This window comes from Argentina silus, assembly GCF_951799395.1.
Source record: "Argentina silus genome assembly, chromosome: 2".
NCBI classification, from domain to species: Eukaryota; Metazoa; Chordata; class Actinopteri; order Argentiniformes; family Argentinidae; genus Argentina; species Argentina silus.
In genome coordinates, this window is record NC_139656.1 from 30349599 (window position 1) to 30373612 (window position 24014).

A 24014-nucleotide genomic window follows, 5' to 3' on the forward strand; every position below is an offset into this window, starting at 1 on the left:
TAGAGCATTACTGACTACAGCATGACTACATCATGACTACATCATGACTACATCATGACTACATCATTACTACAACATTACTACAGTATTATTACATCATTACTACATCATTACTACAGTATTACTACATCATTACTACAGCATTACTACATCATTACTACAGTATTACTACAGCATTACTACATCATTACTACAGTATTACTACATCATTACTACAGCATTACTACATCATTACTACAGTATTACTACAGCATTACTACATCATTACTACAATATTACTACAGTATTACTACAGTATTACTACAGTATTACTACAGCATTACTACAATATTACTACATCATTACTACAGTATTACTACATCATTACTACAGTATTACTACAGTATTACTACATCATTACTACAATATTACTACATCATTACTACAGTATTACTACATCATTACTACAGCATTACTACAGTATTACTACAGTGCTGTATGTGTTACTGTACCTGCAGACTCTGGTGGAGCACTCGTAGTGGTCCCGGCAGTAGGCCCTGTTGGGCTTGGCCCCCATGACCCTCCACAGCGGGGTCCTGCGGGCCCTCCTCTCCCCCAGAAGCCTGGCCTCTTCCTGGGGCCTCAACGCAGCACCGCTGGCCCCGACTGGCCCAGCACACACCTGCCCAGGTAGAGAGTAGAGGTAGAGAACACATCAACACAACGTACAGCAGCCGAGCAACACACCTGCCCAGGTGAGGGGGGGCTGATGTACAGTAGCCTAGCAACACACCTGCCCAGGTGAGGGGGGGGGGCTGACGTACAGTAGCCTAGCAACACACCTGACATTGTTGCAAAAATGATCAAATCCGGACCAACAATGTTTGTTTTACCTGATGCATCAGAACCAGAGCCAACAGTCCCAGCGCTGCTCTGCGGTAGTCTAGACCCAGCATGGTGATGTGTATCCTGGGGTATCCTGGTGGTGAGGAGGGAGTGGAGGCTAACAGCGTGTCTGCTCCTGTCTATTGTAGCAGGAGTTAGTGTTGGAGAACTGCCCTTATATACCCTCTCTCTCTCTACCCCCCCCCCTCTCTCCCCCCTTCCTCCCTCCGTCTCATCCCCCCTTCTCTCTCTCTCTCCCCTTTCTCAGTCTCTCTCCCTCTCTTTCTCCCCCCCGCCCTCTCTCTCTCCCCCTCCTCTCTCTCTCCCCTTTCTCAGTCTCTCTTTCCCCCCCCCCTCTCTCTCCCCCTCCTCTCTCTCTCTCCCTCTCTCAGTCTCTCTCCCTGGATCTCTCTCTCTTGTGCCATGTCAAATATTTGAGGATGGTAGGTAGAGATAAGCTGTTTGCTGTGGCCAGGGACTAGTGGTTCTCCCTGGCCCTGGGAATACAGAGCAAAGAGCAGAGAGCTGAGAGCTGGGTCCATGTCCCCCCCCCCCTCTCAGCTGCTTCCCTGGTTGATGATGATGATGATGATGATGATGACAGAGGACCAGTAATTACCTGTTATTGCTCGGGTCTGACTAGTAGAACGTTGCAATACTCAATACCATTGTAATCTAATACACTATGCCACACCTGTGTCAAAAAATACTTTTGCATACTGTAGTTGATTTTCATAGAGCTGTTGACCGAATTACATCATTCAGTGACCTAAAGTGCAAGCCCCACTCATTTTGGTGTGCTAAAAATGAAAAGGTCACAAAGGTCAGGGTTTAGTTGGAATGTTCCGGGTGTCGGAACACAACGTTCCTGTTTGTCATCCGTCCCAACCAGCCGCCGGTCAGAGGAGAGGAATGGTGCTCTACAAGGGGACTCACAGGCACTATACTCTACAACAGGAGACACAGATCAGACCCGGACCCGGACCAGACCCAGACCAGACCACCCAGACCAGACCAGACCCGGACCTGGACCCAGGCCCAGATCCAGGCCCAGACCAGACCAGACCCAGATCCAGACCCACACCCAGCACGGACCCAGACCAGACCTGGACCAGACATAGATCCAGGCCCAGACCTGGACTCAGACCAGACCCAGGCCCAGACCCAGACCCAGACCCAGACCCAGACCCAGACCCAGGCCCGGACCCGGACCCGGACCCAGACCCAGACCCAGACCCAGACCCAGACCCAGGCCCAGACCCAGGCCCAGGCCCAGGCCCAGGCCCAGGCCCAGACCCGGACCAGACCCGGACCCAGACCCAGGCCCAGAGCAGACCCAGACCAGACCACACCCAGACCCACACCCAGACTGGACCCAGCCCGGACCCAGACTCAGACCAGACCCAGGCCCAGGCCCAGACCCAGACCAGACCACCCAGACCAGACCCGGACCCAGACCCAGACCCAGACCCAGACCAGACCAGACCACACCCAGACCCACACCCAGCCCGGACCCGGACCAGACCCGGACCCAGACCCAGGCCCAGGCCCAGGCCCAGACCAAACCAAACCAGACCCAGACCAGACCATACCATACCAGACCCAGACCAGACACAGACCCAGATCAAACCCAGACCCAGACCCAGGCATAGACAGCAGTTGTTAGCTCTCTGCTTCAGAATATGTATTTACCCTCTCATTGATCTGTCTGTCTGTCGAATCTGTTATCTGCTGTTTGTTTTGAATCAATCATATTCAGTCAATCATATTGATATAAATGTACAGCACAATACAGTTGACCCTACTGCTCCAGTCTCACAGGTCACATGATCGCCTCCAGCTGTCACCTCTCTATGATGATGTCAGAGAACATAGAAAGCTCCTCAGCCCAAACAGAGAGTAAAGTTGACCCTCTCTTTGACAGGGGAGGCTGGCGGAGGTAGAAATCGGAGGACGGGTTAGGGTTAGGGTCCAATGTCTACCTGCAACAGCCTCCCCTGGGGGGTGAAGTTTACCCTCTGTGCTCGATCTTTCATCATGTCTGATCTTTGGTCGGAGGCTCTGCTGTGTGTGCACACCTCTGGGGTCAGCAGTTTAGAGATGTGTCTCTTATCTAACAAACCTAAAGAGACTTGCTCCTCTCTCAACAGTTCTACCCACAGGATTTAGCATTTCGTATTGATTGTAACAACCATCAACAGCATTGATCTATTTCTCAGCAGAGGCAGAGGCTGTTATTCAGAGAGTGTTGTTATGAATCTAACTGAATAAGACTATGTGATAACAGACGCCATTAATGGTAAGGTGAACCATGTTATTCAGGAATGGGAGGCAGCATCACATTGTAAAGGTAAAGCATAACATCTGTATACTGCATCAAGACACACACGGTGTCAGGCCAGGTCAACGTCAACATCTAGTCATATGGGATGTAATTGTAATGGTGAATTAGCAAAAAAAAGATAATGTGTTTAGAATCCCTCTTGATGTTAATGTCTATAATAAGTTCTTATGGAACCCAGTTCTCATGGATTAACAGGACGGAGAGGCCAATATGTTGCTTAAGACCCAGTAGCCTCTAGATCTGCAGGACAGGTTGAACCATTCTCCTCTGTCATCCCTCTATGGGACCAGTAGTCTGGGTCTGGGTCCCTCTACGGGACCAGTAGTCTGGGTCATCCCTCTATGGGACCAGTAGTCTGGGTCTGGGTCCCTCTATGGGACCAATAGTCTGGGTCCCTCTATAGGTCCAGTAGTCCAGGACCGGGTCATCCCTCTATGGGACCAGTAGTCTGGGTCTGGGTCCCTCTATAGGACCAGTAGTCCAGGACCGGGTCATCCCTCTATGGGACCAGTAGTCTGGGTCTGGGTCTGGGTCTGGGTCTGGGTCCCTCTATGGGACCAGTAGTCTGGGTCCCTATATAGGACCAGTAGTCCAGGACCGGGTCATCCCTTGATGGCACCAGCTGTACTGTAGCTCCTGTCCCTGCAAGCCACAGCCCTCAACCTTTGCTACCACTTTCACTGTGTGTTTGTGAGTCTTGGCTGCCTGTCATCAAATGACAAGATAAGGCCAGAGTCTAGAAAGGCTGGCAGTTCTCAGAAAAGTAAATCAGGACATGACACAGGCTCAGGACATGCCCTGGTCACGCCCTGTTCTCTCTGATGCCTTCTGACAAAATGTACCAGAGCATCTAGACCCGGTCCAACAGGCTCTGGAACAATAAGACTGCTCAATTGACCCCCGCCTCGCCCCTGCTCAACCGTCACTACTACCATGTCTAAGCTGATCTGGTATTAGAGTCTTGCAACAGAGACTGTAGGCCTACAGGCCTGGTAGAGATGTGGGTGTGGCCTACAGCAGGGTCTTCCCGCTGGGACCATGTATACTGAAATGTATGCACTCACTGCAGTGTAAGTTAAATATTATAATATTATTATTACTTCAGAGGCACATCAAAACAATGAGGTTTCCATGCCAACACACGAGACATCCATATCAGAGAGACTTCATCTCAAACCGACTCCCTTGATGTCTAACGTGAGGAGACAAGGAGGCAAGGAGATGAGGAAACAGGGATAGGAGGCCACTTCACTTAAGACGTAACTTACTGTAAGACTATTGAGATGCACCCACTCGGTCTGGTTTGTTCAGCTGGGATGAAGGAGAGCTTTAGGCTTCTATGATTTAAACTCTCCAGCGATTCTCTGGTCAGTGTTTCTCACCTGGAACACTAGGGAAGTTTCTAAAAATAATCTGTTGCTTCAGAAGTCATTGAATGTCAAAAAACATTGAGCCTTAATTTTCCATTACTTCTTAGAATAGTTTGGTTTTATCCTAAATGGAGTTATGCATAATAATTTAAGCATTGTACATGTACTTCCTTCCATAACCACCAGAGATCAGCCTGGTCAAGTCGGTAGCTCGATCTAACCTCCGACGGTCAATGCTGGATAGTGTCGGTCTGCTGGGGGGGAACAGTTTTATATTGATATTTTCAATATTGTCTGGAATGACAAGTTCAACATCTAGGGTGTCAACGTCGCTGTTATTATAGAATGAATATATATATATATATATATATATATATATATAGACAGATAGATAGATAGATATTGAAATAACTAATAGAGAACCGATGAATCGATTTCTGATTATCTGGGATCAACTATCATTGTCTGCCGTGGTAGGAAGTTGTTGGAATTCGGATCGGACTGGAAAACAGACACAGTTATCTTAAGAAATCGACCCAACGAAGTAATTACAATAAATTGTTATTATGTTAATACGGTGTCTATTATAAGTGCATGCACTATAATAGTTCTAGCTAGCTAGCAAAGCAGTTAGGTTAGGTTAGCCTAGCCGCTTAGTACCATAGACTTAGCTTAGCACCCTGCAGCTAGCGTAATGAACTGACTAGCTAAATCTGATTCGGATGACATTAACGTGTTGATGTTCGTTTCTATATTGTTAGCTATGTGGCCAGACTGTTATCGCTGATAAGCAGACAGCCAGGATCATGTCTCAGGTTATCCATGCCGAGCCGATCAACTAGACAGCTAGCTAACGTAAAGGTTCGCTAAACGTGTGACCTCATTTGTTTACTAGTTAGTTTGGACAGGTGGATGACCGTTCCGCTCGTTCTGTCAGCTACACTTCATAGATCTCTGACGTCAAACAGATTGTTTTCACCTCAATGGGACCCAAACCCTAACCCAAAGGGACCTGACCTCGTTTACATAATTACAATGAATAAAAGTAGCTAGTATCCACATCGTGGCTAGATGTGTAGAAGTAACTGTCTGCATATGTTGACAGGTGTACCATACAGCATATATGTACAATCATATTACTATACCATCTCTGGGTGAACTGTTGTACTGTACCGTAGATAATGTGGTCATTGTGATACTGTAGGAGTTCTGCACACTGTGGAGGGAGTGTTATGATGCACACAGGAGCCGGCCTGTGCTCATTCTGAGTTCTGACAGGTGACACGCCACGTCCTTTATTGCTGTTCCTCCTCTTCTTCCTCCTCCTCGCCTGGTGTGGCCTTTGCACCGTGCCCTAACTGCAGCCGTGTGGCGCTCCTCCAGGGCTGTCCATGGAGAACAGAGGCTACAGCAACGACAGCTTCAACAGCACTCACAGCAGCACCAGTGACGACGACATGGTGGAGGTCGCCGGGGCGACGCTGGACTTCTCCACCACCGAGGACGTGGCCCCCCTGGACCGGGAGTACGGCTCAGGTACAGAGGGAAAGGAGGGTGGTCACAGAGAGGGAGGGGGGCTCACAGAGAGGGAGGGGGCTCAGAGAGGGAGGGGGGCACTGGTAGGAGCAGGGCTCGGGGGGGGGGCACTGGTAGGAGCAGGGCTCAGAGAGGGAGGGGGGCACTGGTAGGAGCTGGGCTCAGAGAGGGAGGGGGGGTCACTGGTAGGAGCAGGGCTCAGAGAGGGAGGGGGGCACTGGTAGGAGCTGGGCTCAGAGAGGGAGGGGGGGTCACTGGTAGGAGCAGGGCTCAGAGAGGGAGGTGGGCACTGGTAGGAGCAGGGCTCAGAGAGGGGGGGGGGGCACTGGTAGGAGCAGGGCTCAGAGAGGGAGGGGGGGGGCACTGGTACACTGTTCTAGCTATATCCCTTATGTTGAATCAGTAGACCTGCACCATTGTATGTTCGATGTAGACGTGGTTACCGTCTCTTGTTCCTTGGCAACGTGTCGACTTCGGAGGAACGTAGTCCGACATTAGCAAGATAATGGAACCACAACTGTACTGTACGTGAAGCTGAACGGTGATCTCACCCTAACCCTCCTCCTCCTCCTCCTCCTCCTCAGAGAACATTCCAGGGCTTTACGTCAGCGAGGGCAAAGTCCTCTCAAGTTGTTTCTTGTCTTTTCTCTTCTCTTAGTTGTGATATCTGGAAGTTTGTTTTTTGTTTAGAAGATTATTCCACAGGGAATAGCTTCAGATAGCATTCCGATCCGGACAGTCATGGATTGACCATTGTGTGTTTTTGATGGATGTTTATCTGATGACACATCGGTGATCTCAGCTCTCTGCCAGCCCTGATGATCAGATAAGCCACTCCGTCATAGGAGGGTTAAGACTCAAACTGTTTCACAATGTTTACCTCTTTCCCCCTACTGTCCCCTATCTCTCTCTCTCTCTCTCTCTCTCTCTCTCTCTCTCCCTCTCTCTCCCTCTCTCTCCCCCTCTCTCTCTCTCTCCCTCCCTCCCTCCCTCCTCTCTCCCCCTACTGTCCCCTATCTCTCTCTCTCGCTCTCTCTCTGTCCCCCTACTGTCCCCTCTATCTCTCCCTCCCTCTCTCCTCTCTCTCCCTACTGTCCCCTATCTCTCTCTCCCTCCCTCTCTCCTCTCTCCCCCTACTGTCCCCTCTATCTCTCCCTCCCTCTCTCTCCCGCCCTCTCTCCCCCTACTGTCCCCTATCTCTCTCTCTCTCTCCCTCTCTCCTCTCTCCCCCTACTGTCCCCCATCTCTCCTTTCTCTCTCTCCCCCTCTCCCCCTCCCCTCTGTCTGCTCCCCTCTGTCTGCTCCAGGAGATGGTGATGGGGGGGCTGATGGAGGGGGTGATGGAGTGGGTGATGACGGTGTGAACGGTGTTCCTAAGCTGATGGACCTCCTGGATGAGCCGGTCCCGGGGGTGGGCACCTACGAGGACTTCAACACCATCGACTGGGTCAGGGAGAAGTCCAAGGACCGCGACAGACACAGAGAGGTGAGCCAGACACACTGGACCTCTGACCCGGTCCCTGAACTCTGACCCGGTCCCTAACCCGGCCCCTGACCCAGTCCCTGAACTCTGACCCAGTCCCTGACCCAGACTCACTCTGCTAGGCAGCTGTTTTCTCTGTGCCCTGCCTCTGTTAAAGCTGATATGATGTCCTCTGTGGCTTGCTGTTAATGACTAATAACCATTAGTTGTGTGTGTGTGCGTGTGTGTGTGTGTGTGCGTGTGCGTGCGTGCGTGCGTGTGCGCGTGTGTGTGCGTGCGTGCGTGCGTGCGTGTGTTAGATCACCAGTAAGAGTAAGGAGTCGACGTGGGCGCTGGTGAAGAGCGTCAGTGATGCCTTCTCTGGCTGGCTGCTCATGCTGCTCATCGGACTCATGTCAGGTCAGTCCAACGGGCCTTGCCCCACGCCGCTCTGTGTGTGTGTGTGTGCGTGTGTGTGTGTGTGTGTGTACGTGTGTGTGCGTGCGTGCGTGTGTGTGTGTGTGTGTCCTCCCCCCACGCCTCTCTCTGAGGAAGTTTCTGTGATGTAAGTGTGTGCGTGCGCGTGTGTGTGTGTGTGTGTCCCTGTGTCCCTTCCTGCCCAGCCGGATCATAACAGTCTCATGTGACAGCCCATAATGATCATGGTCATGAGACTAACCCTCCCCTCCCCCCCACCCTCCCCTCCTCCCTCAGGCGCCCTGGCCGGGGGCATCGATATCTCCGCCCACTGGATGACGGACCTGAAGGAGGGGGTGTGTCTGAACGGCTTCTGGTTCAACCACGAGCACTGCTGCTGGACCTCCAACGAGACCACCTTCCAGGACCGGGACAACTGCCCCCAGTGGAAGAGCTGGGCCGAGCTCATCATAGGCACGGCAGAGGTGGGACACACACACACACACACACACGTACATACACACACACATGTACACACACACATACACACCCATGTACATACACACACACCCATGTACATACACACGTACATACACACACATGTACGCACCCACACAGACACATGCACGCACGCACACACACACACACACACACACACACACACACACACAGCATCTGATGTGCTCTGTGCTCTGCAGGGTCCGTTTGCGTACATAGTGAACTATCTGATGTATGTGTGCTGGGCGCTGCTCTTCTCCTTCCTGGCCGTGACCCTGGTCAGAGCCTTCGCCCCCTACGCCTGTGGCTCCGGGATACCTGAGGTATGACCCCTGACCCTCACCCTAACCCCTCACCCTAACCCTGACCCTAACCCTAACCCTTACCATAACCCTGACCCTCATCCTAACCCTGACCCTTAACCCTGAGAGGAAGGGGGATAAATATACTGGGCCAGTAACAGTTATTTCCCCAGGGTAAAGGTGATGTCATATTGACCCCAGAGTAAAGGTGATGTCATATTGACTGGATTGCCGTGGTGGTTGTCTCCCAGATCAAGACCATCCTGAGTGGGTTCATCATCCGGGGTTACCTGGGGAAGTGGACCCTGGTGATCAAGACCATCACCCTGGTGCTGGCGGTGTCGTCTGGGCTGAGCCTGGGCAAGGAGGGGCCTCTGGTCCACGTAGCCTGCTGCTGCGGAAACATCCTCTGCCACCTCTTCACCAAGTACCGCAAGAACGAGGCCAAACGACGAGAGGTGAGGAGGGGGGGGGGGCAAAGACGAGAGGAGGGGGAGGGGTGATGAGCTGTGAGAAGGTTGTAAATAAATAACTAAAGGCTTAATACCCCAGATCTATTTTAAAAAGCAATTGTGTGTGTGTGTGTGTGTGTGTGTATATATATATGAATGTATGCGTGTGTGTGTGTGTGTTTCAGGTGTTGTCTGCTGCGGCTGCTGTAGGTGTGTCTGTGGCGTTTGGAGCTCCGATAGGAGGAGTGCTGTTCTCTCTGGAGGAGGTAAGTTTACATGACTGATCTAGAACTGTGATCTGGAACACTAATCTAGAACTGGGATCTAGAGCTGAGATCTGGAACTGGGATCTAGAGCTGGGATCTGGAACTGGGATCTAGAGCTGGGATCTAGAACTGAGATCTAGAACTGGGATCTGGAACTGATCTAGAACTGGGATCTAGAAGGGGATAAGAGAGGGGGTAGGAGTTGGCTGGTGTGGTCTGGGGGCTAGGAGGTAGGAGGTTGGGGGTAGGAGGTAGGAGGTTGGGGGTAGGAGGTAGGAGATGGGAGGGGGGATGTTGGGGATGTTGGGGCTAGGAGGTGGGAGATGGGAGGGGGGAGGTTAGGGGTAGGAGATGGGAGGGGGGAGATTGGGGGTCGGAGGTAGGAGATGGGAGGGGGGAGGTTGGGGGTAGGAGGTGGGAGGTTGGGGGTAGGAGGTAGGCTGGTGAGGGCCAGAGGGCTCTCTGATTTGGGACCTAACGTCCTAACCTCCCCCCACAGGTGAGCTACTACTTCCCTCTGAAGACGCTCTGGCGCTCCTTCTTCGCCGCCCTGGTTGCGGCCTTCACGCTGCGCTCCATCAACCCCTTCGGGAACAGCCGCCTGGTGCTGTTCTACGTGGAGTTCCATGCCCCCTGGCACCTGCTGGAGCTCCTCCCCTTCATCCTGCTGGGCATCTTTGGGGGCATCTGGGGCGCCTTCTTCATCCGGGCCAACATCGCCTGGTGCCGCCGGCGTAAGACCACCCGGCTGGGCCGCTACCCGGTGCTGGAGGTGCTGGTGGTGGCGGCGGTGACGGCCGTGGTGGCGTTCCCCAACGGGTACACGCGCATCAGCACGGCCGAGCTGATCTCGGAGCTCTTCAATGACTGCAGCCTGCTGGACTCGTCTCAGCTGTGTAACTACGACAACGCCAACGTGACCAAGAGCAGCAACGAGCTGCCGGACCGCCCGGCGGGGCGGGACGTCTACACCGCCATGTGGCAGCTGGCGCTGGCGCTCGTCTTCAAGATGCTCATCACCGTGGTGACCTTCGGCATGAAGGTACGTCCGCCGCCGGCCACAGGGTGACTTCCTGCCTCTCTGTGTGATGATGTCATGTTGGCTCTCAGAGCGGAGGAAGTGGTTACATTTTTGTGTGTAACCATACCTCTCTCCTGTGTGTGTGTGTGTATGCACGTGCGTGTGTGCTTACCTGTGTGTGATAATTGTGTGTGTGTGTGATGACTGTGTGTGTGTGTGTGTGTGTGTGTGATGACTGTGTGTGTGTGTGTGTGTAGGTCCCCTCAGGCCTGTTCATCCCTAGCATGGCGGTGGGGGCCATAGCTGGCAGGCTGCTGGGTGTGGGCATGGAGCAGCTGGCATACTACCACCACGACTGGGTCATCTTCAGAGGCTGGTGCTCCCCTGGAGCCGACTGCATCACCCCGGGGCTCTACGCCATGGTGGGGGCCGCCGCCTGTCTGGGTAAGACCCCTACATAGTCTATACTACCTAGTACACACTATCTAGTACAGACTGCATCACCCCGTGGATGTACGCCATGGTGGGGGCCGCTGCCTGTCTGGGTAAGACCCCTACATAGTCTATACTACCTAGTACACACTACCTAGTACAGACTGCATCACCCCGGGGATGTACACCATGGTGGGGGCCGCCACCTGTCTGTGTAAGACCATATACTACCGAGTACACACTATCTAGTACACACTAGCTGGTACACACTACCTGGTACACACTATATACTACCTAGTACAGACCCCTACATCGTATATACTAGCCTCTATACTAGCTAGCCTGTGTCAGACCCCTTCATAGCATTAACCTCTACACTCATTCCCCCCCCCCCCTCTCTTCTTCCCCTCCCCCTCCCCCACCCCCCCCTCCAGGCGGCGTGACCCGTATGACGGTGTCCCTGGTGGTGATCATGTTTGAGCTAACGGGGGGGCTGGAGTACATCGTCCCTCTGATGGCTGCAGCCATGACCAGTAAGTGGGTGGCGGACGCCATCGGCCGCGAGGGGATCTACGAGGCGCACATCCGTCTCAACGGCTACCCCTTCCTGGAGGTGAGACCCTGGCTTCTGGTTGGCTAAGGCCTGTGTTCCGTCCCCTCCCTCCTGGTCTCTGGTTGGTTAAGGCCTGTGTTCCGTCCCCTCCCTCCTTGTCTCTGGTTGGCTAAGGCCTGTGTTCTGTCCCCTCCCTCCTGGCTTCTGGTTGGCTAAGGCCTGTGTTCTGTCCCCTCCCCTTCCTGCAGGCGAAGGAGGAGTTCAGCCACAAGACGCTGGCCATGGACGTGATGCGTCCTCGCCGCAGCGACCCACCCCTCAGCGTGTTGACGCAGGACGCCATGACGGTGGAGGACGTGGAGACGCTGGTTGCCGAGACGACCTACAGCGGCTACCCCGTGGTGGTATCCCAGGAGTCTCAGCGGCTGGTGGGCTTCGTGCTGCGCAGGGACCTGCTCATCTCCATAGGTATGTGTTTGTGTTAGGTGTGTGTTATAGGACTGTGTGTGTGTCTGTGTGTGTGTGTGTGTGTGTGTGTTATAGGACTGTGTTTGTGTCATAGGACTGTGTGTGTGTGTGTGTGTGTGTGTGTGTGCCAGTTCTGAAGTACTAGTTTTTTGATGTATTCAACAAAGCCGTGGGGGTGTGTGTGTGTGTGTATCTATATACATAATCTACTGTTCACGTCATGACTCGTTTCCTCCCTTTACCCCCCCTGCTCACATCCATCTGGTTGCCATAGATACGGCTCGCCAGCGCCAGGAGGGCGTGGTCAGCACGTCGAGGATCTTCTTCACGGAGTACACGCCCCCCCAGCCCCCCAGCAGCCCCCCGCCCCTGAAGCTGAGGGGCATCCTGGACCTCAGCCCCTTCACCGTCACCGACCACACCGCCATGGACATCGTGGTGGACATCTTCAGGAAGCTGGGGCTGAGGCAGTGTCTCATCACACACAACGGGTATGCGGGACACACACACACACACACACACACACACACACACACGTACGCAGTCAGGTAGGCACAGGCATGCATACACATGCATGCATGCACGCACGCACACACACATTTGCACACACGCATTTGAATACTTTATTTGGGTTCACAGTAAAGCATTACATCAAAGAACCCAAAATATAACAAAGGTCATACAGATAATCATGGATACAGGTAGCACCATCCTTACCACACAGCTAAGCTGACACAGAACTGTATCTTGAAAGCTGCTTGGCTTTTTTCTTTGGGAGGCCGGCAATTCACAGGCCACGTACTGTTAGGTAGTGCACATGTCCAAGGCTGCCAAATACCAGTACTACCAGCTGACGCCTGAAGCCAAGGCCACTAATGAGTGTAACATGGGGCTGGTATTGTAACAGTTTTGTAGAAAAGGCTTCCTCCATGTAAAGATGGAATGAGCAGCCTACTCCTAATGTGGTCACCTCTCCTTGGCTTTAATCAACAACAGCAATGGCAGGTGTATTTGGCACATTAGAAAATACCTCGTCATCATTCTTAACCCGTGCTGATGTGTGTCCCTCTTGTAGGCGTTTGCTGGGCATCATCACTAAGAAGGACATCCTGAAGCACATGGCCCAGATGGCTAACCGAGACCCCGACTCCATCCTCTTCAACTGACGCTGGCGCCAGGCAGCACTGTGGAGCACAGAGCCACAGGTCTGACCCAGACATGACTGTGGAACACAGATCTAATCCAGACATCACTGTGGACCCCAGATCTAACCACGGCCTGACCCAGATCTAACCCAGGCCTAACCCAGGCCAACTGCATTGCACTATTTACATCTCCAGCTGGTGGTGCGGTGCCACTGTTGAAGTATTCCGGGAGACCATGTCTCCATCCAAACTGTAGCACTGGAGGAGAGGGGAGGAGGACAGGAGGAGAGGAGGAGACGAGATCTGGAATGTAAAGAGACACCACTGCCAGGTCTTCCTCACCCAGACAATCTGCTCGTCTTCAACCTGATGAGATCAAACATATCACCATGGAGATCGCTCTGTTTGCCTGCAACCTTCCTATCATGAATGAGATCCTGTACCTGGCTGTCAGACTCACCTGTTGAGATCTTTCCCCCTGCTGTTTTACACTACGTGTTTTACACTATGCTTTTATTGTCTACAGAGGTTTGTTTCTAGAGGTTTGGGTTAAACCCAGGTGTGAAGTCTTACCTACCGTTCCATATGAACTGGTTCTGAATCTCCTGACCAAGTACAGGTGTGCTACTAACACGGGCCTGAAGGTGATGTCTTGTGGCTTGATGGCTTCCCAGAGACACACACCGGCTGAGTCTCAGTCTTTCCTCCTTTCCTCGTGTCCTCTCTCCTCTCTCCTCGTGTCCTCTCTCCTACCTCCTTGTCTCCTTGCGTCGCCTCCTCACAACATATTGGAGGTGAAAGTCCGAGAGGAGGAGAGAGGAGGTGAGGAGACAAGGAGAGAGGAGGTGAGGAGACAAGGAGAGGGTAGACGAGGCATGGAGGAAAGACATGTGAGATCCAGTCAGTGGTCTAGAGCATGTTTTACTGGTTTACCTCTGACACATGTTCACCCACAAGACCACCACCACCCCACTAAGACAAGCATGCTGTTGTTCTCCTGTATGACCACCATGGGGCGCCGCCCAGCTCTACTACAGTCAAAGTGCATGCCATGACTATATACACTAATAACATGTATACTGTAGATCAGTGGTACATACTCCAGGAGAGGCTGGTGGAGGTAGAAATCGGAGGACAGGCTCATTGTTATGCATGGAATGGTATGAAACACACTCCACCAGCCTCCCCTGACAGACAGCCTGTATGCCTGTATCTCATTACTCCAGGACATAACCAACTATGCTGTAGAACATGACAGCAGCGGAACTCGTTTTAAACCTGAAAACATCACTACACTCCACCGTCACCTCAGAGAGAGGTTGTATAGAAATGGACACTTCTCTCAAACCCTGTAACAGATACCTGTTGGCTGATGTGATGATGATGATGATGAAGCTAGAATCCTCTATAACATGTCTTATCCTCTTAAGGACAGGTGTGAACTCTCAAACCAAGTCAGAACTATTTATATGTCCTGTAGTATTGTTCTTGTTTATTATCCAAGGCTCAACTCGACGGGTCACGTAGCAACAACCATTTCACCCTGACAACACCCCACATGTAGAGCGTTCCTCACCGTTTATTTGTTTTTAAAGATGTAACATTGTAGCATTATCCAGTCATTATATGTTTGTATGGATTTATTCCAACTGCGATGGTTTTGTAACACTACCATTTTATGTATAGGAGAAGACGGAGATTCAGTAATGTGAAATATCAGTAATTTATTCCCCTGTCATTTCAAGTTTGCTATGAAATAAAACAACGTTGAACCTTCTCCTGAGTTAGTGTTTGTTGCGTGTCTGATCAACGCTGCTGTATCGACGTGGGAGTTTCTAGCGTTTCTGGATACATTGGCTCAATAATGACAGTGTCATGGACAGCGGCTCTTACTCTTATAACTTTGTGTATTTGTCTGTTATTTGAGACAATAAACCATCACAAACAATCTCTATCGAGACATAATACCACGAAATGAAGCCTAGACATCTGACCAAACATTTAGAGCTGAGTTCTCATACAGACGAGCCACGTTACCACTAGTCTGGGTTTACGGTGGTCCGGTGTCAGGATATATCCGACTCTGGGGCACGGATGGCTCGGACAGCGTTCGGGGTGCTCAGATGCTCAGCGCGTCTTGTCATGTCTGGGTTTTGATATTGCGCAATAATCAGAATTATGAGTGCATCTGTATTTAATGGATTTTTCCGGGCGCAATTTAGCTTATAGTCTTGTAATCAAAGTTCCTATGGCTGTTGAATGAAAGTCAAGCTGTAAATCTAGTCTTGGGATAACTCTAAGTGTAAGTCTAAGTGTAAGGCTACATACACCAACCCATGTTGGTGTATGTAGCCTTCAGTAAAACGTCACTTTATGAAGTAAGATAGGTTTTTATTGCAATGATTAATGGGTTTCTGTATTTCTTGCTTCCCTTTGGAAACTAAGTCAACTTTAACCGTATCACTATTGAGTAATGAAATGCTGTGTTGAATTTATTGTTTCCATTCTTTTGCCATGTTGTTGCACACTATTAGTCTAACCATTCTTCTTTCACGTTCATGGGCCACAACTGAGCCACAGAGGACCATGGACATGTTCGTCTGTATGTTTAGAAAAGTGTTTCTGTAAAAGATGAGCGTTGTTAGTGCATGTGGAAGGGTAGTGTGCAATTTGTGTATGACATGTAAGGCATGGGTAGCACACAACATGCTGTTTATAAGTGAAGTGTGTACAGTGTTTTTGTTGTGTACAGCCATTAGTGTATTTTATACTAACCCTGTTGGTACTATTTTGCAGTGACAGAATAAATACTAACTAGGCAGTTTTTGTTGTCATTCTGTTTCACGCACAATGGTCGAAAGGAAACAATGGTTGAACATGTTCTCAGCACATTCACTAGTCTTCCTGCAGTTGGTTTCTTCCACCACAAGGGGGCTCTGTACTTCACATTCTCTCCATTCTACAGTGCAAGTATTTGGACAGTGAAGCATTTTCTTCTTCTTTTGGCTCTATACTCCCAACAGTTTTGACTATGAGGTTAGCGTACAGGTTGTCAGTTTTTATTTGAGGGTATTTGTATAAATATTGGTTTCACCGTTTTAAAAACAACACTTTGTTTACATAGTCCCCCTATTTCAGACTTGCTTGATGGGTGTTTCTGATTAGTCAGCTGCGTTCTGACGCATTATTTGTGCAGACACAAGATAGCTGTCAATGTCTAGTCTTGATTCTAGGCTTCGCATTCGCCTTTGAAGAGGTCTGCTACTGGTGTCTGTCAACATGAGGACCACTGAGGTGTCAACAGCCACTTTTCCACAGCACTGCCAGTGTGTGCCAAGGCTGCTCTATCCCAATAAAGCAGAAATGGCGTTACACACGGCGTAAGCCCTGCTGTGGGAAGACTGCTAGTGAAAGTCAAGGAAGCCAACATGGGGCTGAACAATCAATGAAGTCAGCTGCTCTCACCACAGACTTGTGTTGCAGCAGTAGTAGACAGTACAGACTCTCTGCTGCAGTCAGAGTTCATCCTGAAAGTCAATATAGCGGAGTAGAGTAATCATATATATAACATACAGTGCATTTGGAAAGTATTCAGACCCCCCCACATTTTGTTATGTTACAGCCTTACTCTAAAATGGATTACATTTTTTCCCCTCATCAATCTACACACAATACCCCATAATGACAAAGCGAAAACAGGTTTTTAGAAATGTTTGCTAATTTATTAAAAATAAAAAACTGAAATATCACATTTACATAAGTATTCAGACCCTTTACTCGGTACTTTGTGGAAGCACCATTGGCAGTGATTACAGCCCCAAGTCTTCTTGGGTATGATGCTACAAGCTTGGTACACCTGTATTTGGGGAGTTTCTCCCATTCTTCTCTGCAGATCCTCTCAAGCTCTGTCAGGTTGGATGGGGAGCATTGTTGCACAGCTATTTTCAGGTCTCTCCAGAGATGTTTGATCGTGTTCAAGTCCGGGCTCTGGCTGGGCCACTCAAGGACATTCAGAGACTTGTCCCGAAGCCACTCCTGCGTTGTCTTGGCTGTGTGCTTTGGGTCATTGTCCTGTTGGAAGGTGAACCTTCGCCCCAGTCTGAGGTCCTGAGTGCTCTGGAGCAGGTTTTCATGAATGATCTCTCTGTACTTTGCTCCGCTCATCTTTCCCTCGATCCTGAATAGTCTCCCAGTCCCTGCCGCTGAAAAACATCCCCACAGCATGATGCTGCCACCACCATGCTTCACCGTAGGGATGGTATTGCCCAGGTGATGAGCAGTGCCTGGTTTTCTCCAGACGTGACACTTGCCATTCGGGCCAAAGAGTTCAATCTTGGTTTCATCAGACCAGAGAATCTTGTTTCTCATGGTCAGAGTCCTTTAGGTGCCTTTTGGCAAACTCCAAGCAGGCTGTCATGTGCTTTTTTACTGAGGAGTGGCTTCCGTCTGGCTCTACCATAAAGGCCTGATTGGTGGAGTGCTGCAGAGATGGTTCTCCCATCTCCACAGAGGAACTCTGGAGCTCTGTCACAGTGACCATTGGGTTCTTGGTCACCTCCCTGACGATGGCCCTTCTCCCCCTAATGCTCAGTTTGGCCGGGCAGCCAGCTCTAGGAAGAGTATTGGTGGTTCCAAACTTCTTCCATTTAAGAATGAAGGAGGCTACTGTGTTCTTGGGGACCTTCAATACTGCAGAAATGTTTTTCTACCGTTCCCCTGATCTGTGCCTTGACACAATCCTGTCTTGGAGGTCTACGGACAATTCCTTCGACCTCATGGCCTGGTTTTTGCTCTGACATGCACTGTCAACTGTGGGACCTTACATAGACAGGTGTGTGCCGTTCCAAATCATGTCCAATCAATTGAATTTATCACAGGTGGATTCCTATCAAATTGTAGAAACATCTCAAGGATGATCAATGGAAACAGGATGCACCTGAGCTCAATTTCGAGTGTGATAGCAAAGGGGCTGAATACTGTAAATGTGATATCAGTTTTTTATTTTTAATAAATCAGCAAACATTTCTGAAAAACTGTTTTCGCTTTGTCATTATGGGGTATTGTGTGTAGATTGATGAGGGGAAAAAATGAATAGGATCCATTTTAATATAAGGCTGTAACGTAACAAATGTGTAAAAAGTGAAGGGGTCTGAATACTTTCTGAATGCACTGTACATGTGTGGTCTATGGACTCTCTCCTTGTTATAGTCCAGGCCCCTCTAAGATGTACCAGTGGAGGTAGGCCTCATTGTAATGCATGGAACGGATTCAAACCTCCGATTTCTACCTCCGCCAGCCTCCCCTGTGGTATACTGTGTCGTGTCCTCTCTGAGGCTCCTGTGTGAGAGGGTCAGGGGTCGTCGTCAGGGGTCAAACCTGAACGCTCCGAAGTAGCTGGACGAGTCCTCGACGTGCACGGCGGTCGCTGTCGACACGGAGACGAAGATCTCGTCGCCCCCCCGCAGGTGGAACAGCCCCCCCTGGTAGACGGACAGGAGGGCGTGGTCCGAGTCCGGCGACCAGCCCCGCGTCGCCACCCCCTTTAGCAGCTGTATAGGCCTGGCGTACGACGTCTTCTTGTACACACACGAGACCAGCTGGTGGCTGACGCTGGCTCTGTGGTGGTGGTGGTGGTGGTGGTGGGGGGATGCCCTCTCCTGGCCCGGGGTGGCGTAGCGGAAGTACATCTGGGCATACAGGAAGTAGCGGCCGGGGCGGGGGACGCGGATACGCCCGTTGGACAGCGTCATGTTGTGGAGGTGGGCGTTGAAGCTCTGGTTGCCCCAGGAATGGACCGGGTGGCGGCAGGACTGGTGGAGGTCTCCCTGGGGGGCCGGGGAGATGGGGCCTGGGGGAGGAGGGAGGGGGGGGGGGGGGGGGGGGGACAGGGTTAGAACAGGACTGGTGGAGGTCTCTCTGGGGGGCCGGGGAGATGGGGCCTGGGGGAGGAGGGAGGGTGTTAGAACAGGACTGGTGGAGGAGAGGAGGGGGTTAGACATGTCTGTCCTAGTGGGGGGATAACTAACAGGACAATTAGTCATCAAGCCTCTCAGAGTAGGAAACAGCTCGTAAGTTCTCAAACATTCAGAGAGTGACGCATCTACGCTTCTACTTTTCTGCATATTAATATAGACGTAACAGTCATAACTCAGCAAGTATGTAGTAGTCCTCGAGGTGTTCTCACTCGTTATGAGTAGGCCATGAGTTACCGACAGATGGCTGCATGCACAATGCACACCCATTTCGGGATAGGACAGACGTTTTACAAACGCACAGCTCCGGTTGGATAGGGATGGCAGCGTTGTCTTTCCCACTTACGGGAAGGTCTTTTGCGCTCCCTGGAGAAATGAAAATCATCCCTGTGCTTTTCTGGCAACAGGGAACATGCAGCCAGTGCATGAGCGACGATTTGGGTCCATCACAGACAACCGTTAACAGCACAATAACTCCAACAGTCATTCGTTACAGCACCACATCTCACGAAGATTTGATTGATTTCCCCGCCACTCAACTTCAAATTATCCGTCAACCATCTGTCTTCATGCATGTCGGCGTAACGTAACAACCTTAGCCGTCATGAAAAAACATGATAGGGTATTGTAGTACAACTATGTTATTGTGATGATAAAAAATAAAAAAAATAAACCAGAAACATGATTTACCCTCAAGTTGAACAAAAGGTATCAATCATGCATTATGTTCATTTACTTGCTGTTGTTGTTATCATTGTCATTATTATTATTGTTTTAATTCATAGTGTGCCACTACGACTGCATTGGATATTCAATGTTTGAAGCAAACCCGAGATGGGAGCAAACTATAATGAACGTCATCAAAATGTTGTCAAATCGAGAAGAAATAAATTCATAAGAATTGGTCCTACTCGTGGCTCAGAGTTTGGGCAAGCTTGATAACACACTCCCACTGCCTGCTCTGAGCTGTAAGTTTGTTAGGGTTAGTCATAGTCATAACTATGAGTCATTCTGACATTCCGAGAGGCTTGATAACTACCTGAGGGGCCCGGGAGATGGGGGCTGATGGGGGGGGGGGGGGGGGGGGATGGGGCGTGACGGGCCAGGGAGATGGGGCTTGGGGGGGGGGCTGAGGGGCCGGGCAGTGTGTGTGTGTGAGAGTGAGAGATGGGGCCTGAGGGTTGGGAGATGGGGCCTGAACCTGCCCCACCTAAAACATTTCCACATGTTTGATATTGGCAGTGTGTTTTTATACACACACACACACACACACACACACACACACACGGCAGTGTACATACCTTGTAAGCCGTTGTCTCGTAGTGTGAGGTGAGCAGAGGGCTTGTGGTTCCCAGCTCCTTCAGCCTTCAGACGAGGCTGGACCCTCGGCTCTGGGGGGGTTGGGGGGGGGGGTCAGGTCAGGACATGATACTAAGAAACAGTATTGCATTCTCCTTCACTCACAGGCTATGAGTTGGCTGCACACGACACACAGACACACACATTTTGGGATTTGAGAGATTAAAGGACGAAATATCTGATGATGGTGGAAGGATGATTACCTTTAAAGGTGTGTTTGGAGATTATCCTCTCAGTCACCTGAAATACAAATACAAACAAACACCCTGTCAGAGTGGTATACAGTACTCATGCTGGTTCTCAACCCGCGCCCCCCCCCCCTCTCCTCCTCCTCCTCCTCCTCCTCCTCCTCCTTCCCTTCCCTTCACTCTGGTCTCAGGGAAGGGGACCAGAGTGACTCTATCTTTCCTGGCAGGACACCTCTAACAGCTTGACTCCATTAGTACCACAGCCCCACTCCAAAAGCTCCAGGCGCCATCAGAGGCACTGCTGAGGTCTGCTGGTATGAAGAGCAGAGTTTGTTTGGTGAGAGGAGCTCACATCCGGAGAGATTATCTCTCGATAAACAACAACATGAAGAAGATGATGATGACGAGGGTGATGACGCGTCAGAGAGGAAGTTGATGTATATATATTTATCTGAGGTTCTGAACCAAGAGTCACACGGCAGGGCAACACTCTGAATGTGTTTGTAATTTAGCCCTGATCTCTGATCTCTCTCTACAGCTTGGTAATGTAGGGCAGGCTAGCTGTAGTTACCTTGGTGATGTAGGGCAGGCTAGCTGTAGTTACCTTGGTGATATAGGGCAGGCTAGCTGTAGTTACCTTGGTGATATAGGGCAGGCTAGCTGTAGTTACCTTGGTGATATAGGGCAGGCTAGCTGTAGCTACCTTGGTGATATAGGCTGAGAGGCTAGCTGTAGTTACCTTGGTGATGTAGGGCAGGCTAGCTGTAGTTACCTTGGTGATGTAGGCTGTGATTCCCTTGGCCAGTCGGACGCAGGGTTCTCCTAACTTCTGGACCAGAGCATCAGGGACATCCTGTTCTGTTGCCATGGCGTCAGGGACTTCCTGGTCTGTCTCCATGGTGTTGAGGAGACTCAGACACTTCAGCTCCTCTGCTAGCTCCAGACTCCTTACCTGACCAACACACACACGCACACGCACACACACACACACACACACACACACACACACACACACACACACACACACACACACACATTAACAGAGAGAAAGAGAGAGATTCCTGCTGTTTTCTATACCCACTGCCATGTGTGTTGTGAGTCAGACAGCTGGAGCTGCATGTCTTCCTACATGACAAGCTGAGAGAAGACAATAATGGCCGACATCCCAGAACCATGTCTGTCTGTGATCCCAGAACACTGCTATCAGACAGGCTCCAACACACAGCTCTCCTTGGGTGGCAGAAAGATAACACAACTGTCCCTGTCCCTGTCCACGTCCTCAACTATCCCTATCCCTCTAAAGCATACCCCAACTGTCCCTGTCCCTCACGTTCTCAACTGTCCCTGTCCCTCATCAGAACGTCCTCAACTGTCCCTGTCCACGTCCTCAACTATCCCTGTCCCTCTAAAGCATACCCCAACTGTCCCTGTCCCTCATCAGAACGTCCTCAACTATCCATGTCCCTCTCCACCACCTCCTCAACTGTCCCGTGGTCCTCTGTGGCTCAGTTGGTAGAGCATGGCGCTAACAACGCTAAGGTTGTGGGTTTGATTCCTGCTGGGACCATATATACTGAAATGTATGCACTCACTGCAATGTAAGACGCTTTGGATAAAAGCGTCAGCTAAATGGCATATTATATATTATTATTATGTCCCTGTCCCTCACCATCACGTCCCTGAGCTGTATAGGCTACAGGAGGCCTATAGTTCTGACTGGGCCTTTGTTTCTGCTGCCAACAGGCTATGACGAGAGAGAGAGAGAGAGAGAGAGAGAGAGAGAGATTACATGACCATTATAATGAGTACACTGATCAACCCTGACAGCTTTAGTGTGCACAGTCTCTTTCACAGTACAGCTTCTGTTATCATGTAGATAAAGACCATGCAGGAGAATCGTTTCACTTTTCATCAACAAACATTGAAAACTCAGTACAACAGTTTGATAACATTGAGAAGACACAGATAATTTAGCTGACTTTTGAGACTGATGGCATGGCACAATATGACACTGCTCAGTTTATAATAATAATAATAATAATAAATTCTCTCTCCCTCCCTCCCTTTTTTACTTTTTACACATTTAGCAGATGCCTTTATCCAAAGCAACTTACAACAAGTACATTTATACAAGTAAGTGAATCATCTATACATCAGTCATCAGAAAAACAAATCTATGCTAGGACCAGGGGCCATTGGCAGTCACAATGCTAGAAGAAGGAAGAATTACTTTTTTTTATGTTTATGTACAGTACAGAAACTGTACAGGGGGGTAGTGGGGATGAAGAGGTCTTTAGGAGGGACAGTCAAGATGTAGCCTGAAGAGATGGGTCTTCAGTATACGCTGGAAGATGGGTAGTGTCTCTGCAGTCCTGACTGCAGTGGGAAGCTTGTTCCACCAGCAGGGCGCCAGGACAGTACAAAGGCGTGACCGAATAACGTGACTGCTGCATCCATGTAGAGGCAGCGGTGCCAGGAGGCCAGCCGAGGTGGAAGAGTGATTGGGCAGGGGGGGTTTGGGAGCTGATCATTGCTTGCAAGTGGGGAGGGGCTGTTCTCTTTGCTGCCCGGTAGGCGAGCACCAGGGACTTGAATCTGATGTGAGCTGCTACCGGTGAGCTGCTACTTCGTCTTCGTGTCAGGAGATTGTCGCAGAGGCTGTCGCTCTTTGACCGTCAGGATAGAAATGCAGATTCTGTGATTTCTGATGACAAGCAGGGTTGCAGCCCCTCCCACCTATCGATCAGGACCAGACAAACTTCACCACTCACTCCAAATGTATTTAGTTCTAGTCAAAGCTGAGTAGGGACTTTAATACATTGCAGAGAAGTTTCAGCCCCTCCCACTGGAGATTCACAGCAATTGGTTTCAAGCAGATTGTTTTCAACAAAAACTAGGTCCCAGGGCTTCAGGCAGGATAGCCACAGCAATACTACCAGCAACACACTAAATTGAACAAGATTAAATTAATTTACTCAGTCTGGAGACAGACTTCACCACTCAGTCCAAATGTATTTAGTTGTCTCCCCCCCCTCTCTCTATATATGTATTCGATATTATAAATATTTCTCTGAAACAGCACGTTCCTGTCACCTACTTTAGCATAGAACAGAATGCATCATGCAACAAGAGGATAGCCTATTGTCTTCATATCTAGAAAGAAGGATAGCCTATTGTCTTCACTTCTAGAAAGAAGCATAGACTATTGTCTTCACTTCTAGAAAGAAGCATAGACTATTGTCTTCACTTCTAGAAAGAAAGATAGACTATTGTCTTCACTTGTAGAAAAACGGAGAGAAGGTTTTGTGATCGTCAGGTCAACGGCTGTCGTAATGAGACCGACCCGCCTTACCTGCGCTAACGAC

The 24014-nt window shown here is 50.3% G+C and overlaps 3 protein-coding genes across 4 annotated transcripts in view; 1 reads left to right on the forward strand and 2 right to left on the reverse strand.

Annotated features, from left to right (window-relative positions):
• The window catches only part of LOC310820390 (liver-expressed antimicrobial peptide 2-like), a 1972-nt gene extending 1006 nt beyond the window's left edge, over positions 1-966 (reverse strand). The window contains exons 1-2 of the mRNA XM_083691993.1: positions 873-966; positions 492-661 (exon numbers count right to left, since the gene is read on the reverse strand). Of these exons, the coding sequence (XP_083548119.1) occupies positions 492-661; positions 873-935 (233 nt within the window). The 5' untranslated portion in view covers positions 936-966. The remainder of the gene's footprint in view (positions 1-491; positions 662-872) is intronic.
• A 4072-nt stretch (positions 967-5038) lies between these two features.
• Positions 5039-14906, forward strand: LOC310825029 (H(+)/Cl(-) exchange transporter 5). Of its 2 annotated transcripts, none has more exons than XM_083697447.1 (14): positions 5039-5122; positions 5962-6114; positions 7422-7600; positions 7897-7996; positions 8291-8478; positions 8692-8814; positions 9045-9251; positions 9431-9511; positions 10011-10553; positions 10790-10976; positions 11399-11577; positions 11766-11985; positions 12260-12476; positions 13061-14906. In XM_083697447.1, the coding sequence occupies exons 2-14, from the start codon at positions 5970-5972 to the stop codon at positions 13149-13151; spliced, it is 2460 nt and encodes an 819-aa protein (XP_083553573.1). In that variant the 5' UTR covers positions 5039-5122; positions 5962-5969; the 3' UTR covers positions 13152-14906. The 2 variants fall into 2 exon arrangements, with proteins under 2 accessions (XP_083553573.1, XP_083553572.1); XM_083697446.1 differs by having other exon boundaries at positions 5060-5122; positions 5943-6114.
• Positions 14907-16193: 1287 nt separating this feature from the next.
• LOC310816166 (tumor necrosis factor ligand superfamily member 10-like) lies at positions 16194-23101 on the reverse strand. Its single transcript, XM_083686199.1, has 5 exons — positions 22880-23101; positions 21422-21601; positions 20665-20701; positions 20404-20493; positions 16194-18978 (listed from the first exon to the last, which is right to left on the reverse strand). Exons 2-5 carry the CDS (start codon positions 21545-21547, stop codon positions 18494-18496), a joined length of 738 nt encoding a protein of 245 aa, XP_083542325.1. The 5' UTR covers positions 21548-21601; positions 22880-23101; the 3' UTR covers positions 16194-18493.
• Positions 23102-24014: the final 913 nt, after the last annotated feature.

Coding starts and splice junctions, on each gene's coding strand:
- LOC310825029 (XM_083697447.1), top strand. CDS start 5,970: ATGGAGAACAGAGGCTACAGCAACGACAGCTTCAACAGCACTCACAGC. Junction 6,115..7,421: donor GGACCGGGAGTACGGCTCAG/GTACAGAGGGAA, acceptor TGTCTGCTCCAG/GAGATGGTGATGGGGGGGCT. Junction 12,477..13,060: donor TGTCTCATCACACACAACGG/GTATGCGGGACA, acceptor TCCCTCTTGTAG/GCGTTTGCTGGGCATCATCA.
- LOC310816166 (XM_083686199.1), bottom strand. CDS start 21,547: ATGGAGACAGACCAGGAAGTCCCTGACGCCATGGCAACAGAACAGGAT. Junction 20,494..20,664: donor CTCCAAACACACCTTTAAAG/GTAATCATCCTT, acceptor CAACCCCCCCAG/AGCCGAGGGTCCAGCCTCGT. Junction 18,979..20,403: donor ACGAGACAACGGCTTACAAG/GTATGTACACTG, acceptor CTCCTCCCCCAG/GCCCCATCTCCCCGGCCCCC.